General features: G+C 52.4%; 1 protein-coding gene across 1 annotated transcript; it reads left to right on the top strand.

The window, feature by feature from the left end:
• Window positions 1-4,551: 4,551 nt before the first annotated feature.
• On the top strand, window positions 4,552-5,160 carry LOC136524193 (uncharacterized). Its single transcript, XM_066517648.1, has one exon. The coding sequence runs from the start codon at window positions 4,552-4,554 to the stop codon at window positions 5,158-5,160; it is 609 nt and encodes a 202-aa protein (XP_066373745.1).
• The last annotated feature ends 661 nt before the right edge of the window (window positions 5,161-5,821 follow it).

Raw genomic sequence — 5,821 nt, 5'->3', positions numbered from 1 at the left:
GCAAGAGTGCGATCCAATGGCGAAGTGAGCGATTTCTAGTGCATTGCATTAAGTGATTACATCGAATGGCACTAGGTGATCGAGTTACAAGCTAGTGGTACTTGTTACCCTTGGAGGTTGCCACCTCCTAGGTAGCTTGGTGGTGGTCTCCATCAAAGCACGCAAGGAAGATTATGCGGTGCTCTGGAGAAGTGAATGTGAGGGGTATTGTGCTGCCCCGCGAGAGCCGCGAAGAGCAATTCTAGTTGAGCATGTCATTGAGCTACCCTCACTTGGTCCGTGGGATTCTTGCGGCACCCAATGTGTGGGCTTGGTGTGGTGCCAATTAGCCACTGAACCACCAAGTGAACGGTCGACACAACGGGGATTAGCATGTTGGCAAGCACATGAACCTCAGGATAAAAATCATCATGTCATCCTTGTCTTCCTGTTAGTTTGCAATCCCCTTACACAAGCTTGTAATTACTTTCATATACATTGTGCTTGTGTAGTTGCTCTTGTAATTAGTTAGCTTGTGTAGCTTGCTAGTTACCTTCTAACTTGTGTAGCATAGAAGTAGCTCCCTTGCGTGACTAATTTGGCTTGAGTAACCTTATTAGTCATATTGCTTAGTTTGTGTAGCTAAGTAATTTGCGCTCTCTAATTTGGCTTGTGTAGCTGTCGGGGACCTAATACTAGGGTACCCAATGAGGTGGAGCTAATAACCATCAAACGTTGATGCTTCCAAATAGACAAGGACGTAGCTACACTTCTTGTCCGAACGACTGAAGATTGGCTCTGCCTCGCCTGATGTCCTGGGCTAGCTCCACCTCACCCAACGTCTAGGAGCAAGCTCCGCCTCACCCGACGTCTAAGGGTAGGGTTCCGCCTCGCCTGACGTCCCAGGTTGACTTTGCCTCGCTTGATGTCCCGGGCTAGCTCCGCCTCGCCCGACGTCTGGGAGCAAGCTCTCCCTCGCTCGACATCCGAGGGTAGGGCTCCGCCTCGCCCAATGTCCTGATCTGACTCCGCCTTACCCGACATCCCGGGCTGGCTCTGCCTTACCCGACATCGGAGGGTAGGTTCTGCCTCGCCCAATGTCCTAGGCTGACTCTGCCTCGCCCGATGTCCGAAGGTAGGCTCTGCTCACCCGATGTCTGGGGCAAGCTTCGCCTCACCTAATGTCCGAGGGCAGGGCTCCGCCTTGCCCAACGTCCGAGGCTAGCTCTGCCTCACCCGACATCTGAGGGCTAGGCTCCGCCTCACCTAACCCCCAAGGGTTGGACTCCGCCTCACCCAATGTCTAAGGGCAAGCTCCGCTTCGCCCAACGACTGAGGGCTGGCTCCGCCTCGCCCAACATCTGCGCCTTGCTCCTTCATAATGACAAGCACAGGGTAAGATAGGACACTCAAGTCAACCGTAGTACTGAGGACCATACCCTGCATGCCTGTGGGCAAGTACCATTAGGATATGACAGGACGGGCGCTTTAAGCCCTTCCGGGCATGATAGATCTCAAATAGTGTTGTAGGTACCGACTTTCGTCTTATAGTGTTGTGGGCGCCGGCATCAGCCCTCGGACGTGGATCCTAACATAAGCATATGACAACCACTACAATCTAGGAGGGAACTCACACCATCTATAGAAATGGACGTATGGTCACTTCCCTGTCTGCTCTCCATAGGGTCACGGCTCGGCACCCTGGCACGCCGCACCGTTCACCGAAGTAGGATGGGATGTAACCACTTGTTGAACGAAGCCAGAGCATGGCCCTATTAGGATCAACAAACATGCTATCCCTAGCACCATCTACCATGTCAGCAGGGTAGGCTCAAGGGAAAAGGAAGACCCAGCACCTTCGAAGGACCTTCTCTACCTCTGGTTTTTCCTCTTTCTCCTATCTATAATCCCTGCTCCCCCTTAGTCTATAAGAGGGAGGGCTAAGCACCCCACTAAGGGGATGGATCAATCCTACACATAACACATAGCTGAGCAATAACCAAGCTCTTAGCATCCTTTTGACCTTTCTATCAGAGACTTGGGACCTGTTCCCCTCTTGACCGTTTGTACCTCCTACTATGAACCTTTTTCAGTGCTAATAACATGAGCAGCAGCAAACTAGACATAGGGACATTCTGCCCGAACCAGTATAAACCTTGTGTCCTTTAGCACACCATTCGGGCCTAACGCGCAACAAATACAAATTTACTAGTTGGTGTTTACTCAAAACACCGACAGTTGGCACGCTAGGTAGGGGACCTTTGCGCATTCTAACGATAAACATCAGGCCACGGATGGTTAGCCACGATATCAGCTGGGTCCTAGGCACACATGTGCACTTTAGGAGCCTAGACTTCATCATCATGGTGGAAGGAGAGTTGGCATTGGCTCACACCGCCATCCAATCTCTTCCCTCCATCGGCCTCAACCACGAGGGGCTTGAGTGCCGGCTCGATGTCTCCTTGGACCCTAGCAGTCCAGGGAGGACCAACACTACCTCACCCTTTCTGACGCTAATGACATGACATAGTTTTCTGGAGGAGGGGCCCTCTCTCTAGAACACCACATACAGAGCGCCCCGACAGCGCTTCTGTTTGGTCTCCGCAACACTACGGCGATCGTTAGCCACCTTGTGGCATGACGCATGGTCTTTCTGCCCATGAACAATGAGTTCATGGGGGTGATCGAACACGTCATGGAATCCCTCCACAATCTCTTCACTGAGGGGTTGGGGTCATCCTTTGGCTCTAAATCCAATAGGGGGAGCCATCACCCCTCCTAGGAATGCTTTATGACAGGTACCCCCAAGGGACACGTCGAAAGCATCCCCATGGATGTGGCTACCCCAATGGGTAGCCTCAGCGATGAAACTGAGGGGGAGACAGTGGACCCACCTCACATGGGGGTGGAGCAGCTGAGAGCCCAAAAGCGAGAGATCGAAGAAGCCGGACTCCAGCTTGTGCAGGAATGTGCGGAGCTCAATTGGGAGATCGAACGCCGTAGAGACAGTGGGTGCGCATGCACCATGGCCCATGATGTAAACCGAAGGATCATCGCCAACAATGAAGCCCTTCCTTGCTTTGCCCGAGCAAGCCAAAACATCGCCGCCACAATGGCCTTGCTCCATGGCCTTCTAGAGGCCGTGACGCCCAAGGATCGTCAGGCCCACCGCGAGATTCACACGCTACTCGAGTGTGCGGTGGGGCAGTAAGCTGAGAGCTCATTGTCTCGTTGACGCTAGCCAATGCACAACCTCTACACACCCCACCAGGGATGCGTCAGTCCATTAGGCACCACATGGTGGTAGGCAGCATGCCGCGGTCCTAGTGCATCAGCACCTCGGCCGCAACCGCGACGCACGCAGCACCCTTGACGCCCGTAGATGCACCTACAACGACCCAAGAGAAGGAGCCCGCCACGGCTATCATCCTCGACATGGCGAACGCTATGATAGTGGTGAGGACTAGAGCCTAAGCCCTGGCCTAACAGGCCCTCAGGCCTTTGGCCAGCACATCCTCAACACTACTTTCCTGCCAAGGTACCGACCACCTACCAATATCCCTAAGTACTCTGGGAGACAAAACCCAAACTTTGGCTCAAAGACTATCAGCTTGCCTGCCAATCCGGTGGTGTGGATAATGATGACTTCATTATCCACAACCTTCCACTGTTCTTAGCCGATTCGGCATGAGCGTGGTTGGAATACCTATTGTCCAACATGATCTAGAGTTGGATGGATCTAAAGGAGATCTTTGTGGGGAACTTCTAGGGCACATACAAGCACCCTAGGAATCCATGGGACCTCAAGAACTACCATCAAAAGGCCGGTGAGACCCTCCGTTGGTACATTCGACGCTTCTCTCGGTAGTGCAACGAGCTCCCTAACGTCGCCGACGCCGATGTTATAGGAGCCTTCCTGTCTAGGACTACCTATGAGTCTTTGGTTCATAAGCTAGGACGCAAGGGCCCATGAACCACCAAGGAACTCCTAGACATCGCCACTAGCCATGCCTTAGGAGAAGAGGCGGTCAGAGCGATCTTTGATCATCTCGAGGTCAAGGCAAGGCAGGACAAGGGCGCCGGTGAAGGCACATCCAATCATTCCGCCAAAAGAAAGAACAAGAAACAACGGCGCGAGGACTCGCTCGTGGCCACTGCTGACCGCAAGGGTGGTTGGAAGCCTGTGGAGGGCACTTCGATCCACTTTAAGAAACTACTTGAGGGGTCATGCTTGAACCATGCCTTCCTAGTTAAGCATCTGCTCAAGGACTATAGCCTCATGCGGTGGTTCTTGTCTGGAGGCTCCAACAAAGGGGAGCATGGAAAGGACCCTACCCCCACTGCGGATGATGCCGAGGAGAAGGACATGGCTTTCTGATGCCAGATGACTGCCTTATGATCTTTGGAGGATCAGTAGCCTACGACTCCAAACATTATTAGAAGGTCACACACTGTGAGGTCTACATGGCTGAATCGATGACACCTCCCTTCCTTCGGTGGTCAGAGTCTACCATAACCTTCAATCAGACCAACCATCCGGATAGCATCCCACACCTAGGAAGATATCCACTCATGGTTGACCCGATCATCGGCCTGAAGCAGCTCACCAAAGTACTGATGGATGGAGGCAGTAGCCTCAACATCATGTACGCCAAGACGCTCGACGAGATGTGCGTCGACCAGACATGCCTCCACCCAACCCGAGCACCTTTCCATGGCATCGTGCTCAGGAGGCAGTCCATGCCACTTGGGCAGATCGATCTGCCCATTATATTTGGGGATCAGTTCAATTACAGGACTGAAACCCTCACCTTCAAGGTGGTTGGGTTCCCCGAAACCTTCCATGCCATCATAGGATGTCTATGCTATGCGAAGTTCATGGTCGTCCCCAACTATACATACCTCAAGCTAAAGATATCGGGCCCCCACTGGGTCATCACTGTCGGCACCTCCTTCCAGCGTGCCTATGAGTGCGAGGTCGAGTGTTGCGGTCATGCCACAGCAATCGTTGCCTCCGGGGAGCTCGCCACCCTCAAGGAGGAGGTCACCAAAGAAGCGCCTGATGCTAAGAAGTCCACTAGGTCATTCGAGTTGGTAGGGGGCTCTAAAGAAGTCCACATAGATCTCGGGAGCACCGAGGGCAAAACGGTATGCATTGGTACCATGCTTTCCTTCAAATAGGAAAGCACGCTCATTGACTTCCTCTACGACAATAGAGACATCTTTGTGTGGAAACCCTCGAATATGCTAGGCATTCCAAGGGAGGTCACCGAGCATACCTTGAAGATCCACCTAGGCTCCAAGTCGGTGAAGCAATATGTGTGTCACTTCGACGAGGAGAAACACAGGGCCATCGATGAAGAGATAGCAAAACTATCGGTTGCCGGATTCACCAAGGAAGTATACCACCCAGAGTGGTTAGCCAATCCTGTTCTTGTATGAAAGAAGAGTGGGAAATGGAGGATGTTTGTAGACTATACAGGTCTCAACAAGGCATGCCCAAAGGATCCATTTTGTTTGCCGCGCATAGACCAAATAGTCGACTCTATCTCGGGGTGCGAAACCCTCTGCTTCCTCGATGCGTACTCCAGGTACCATCAAATAGCGATGAAAGAGTCCAACCAGCTCGTGACATCTTTCATCACCCCCTTCGGATCATTCTGCTATGTTTCAATGTCATTCGGTCTAAAGAACGCTGGGGCTACGTACCAACGCTGTTTGCTCATATGCTTTGGGGACCTCATCGGGTGGACCATTGAGGCCTACATTGACGACATCGTAGTTAAGTCCAAATGGGCTAACCACCTCATTGCTAATCTTGAGCAGACCTTTGCAAAACTCC

The sequence above is a fragment of the Miscanthus floridulus genome, chromosome 18 (assembly GCF_019320115.1).
Source record: "Miscanthus floridulus cultivar M001 chromosome 18, ASM1932011v1, whole genome shotgun sequence".
NCBI lineage: Eukaryota > Viridiplantae > Streptophyta > Magnoliopsida > Poales > Poaceae > Miscanthus > Miscanthus floridulus.
Note: the sequence above shows the minus strand (reverse complement) of the source record. Positions and strands in the feature narration are given on the sequence as shown.

Coding starts and splice junctions, on each gene's coding strand:
- LOC136524193 (XM_066517648.1), top strand. CDS start 4,552: ATGGTTGACCCGATCATCGGCCTGAAGCAGCTCACCAAAGTACTGATG.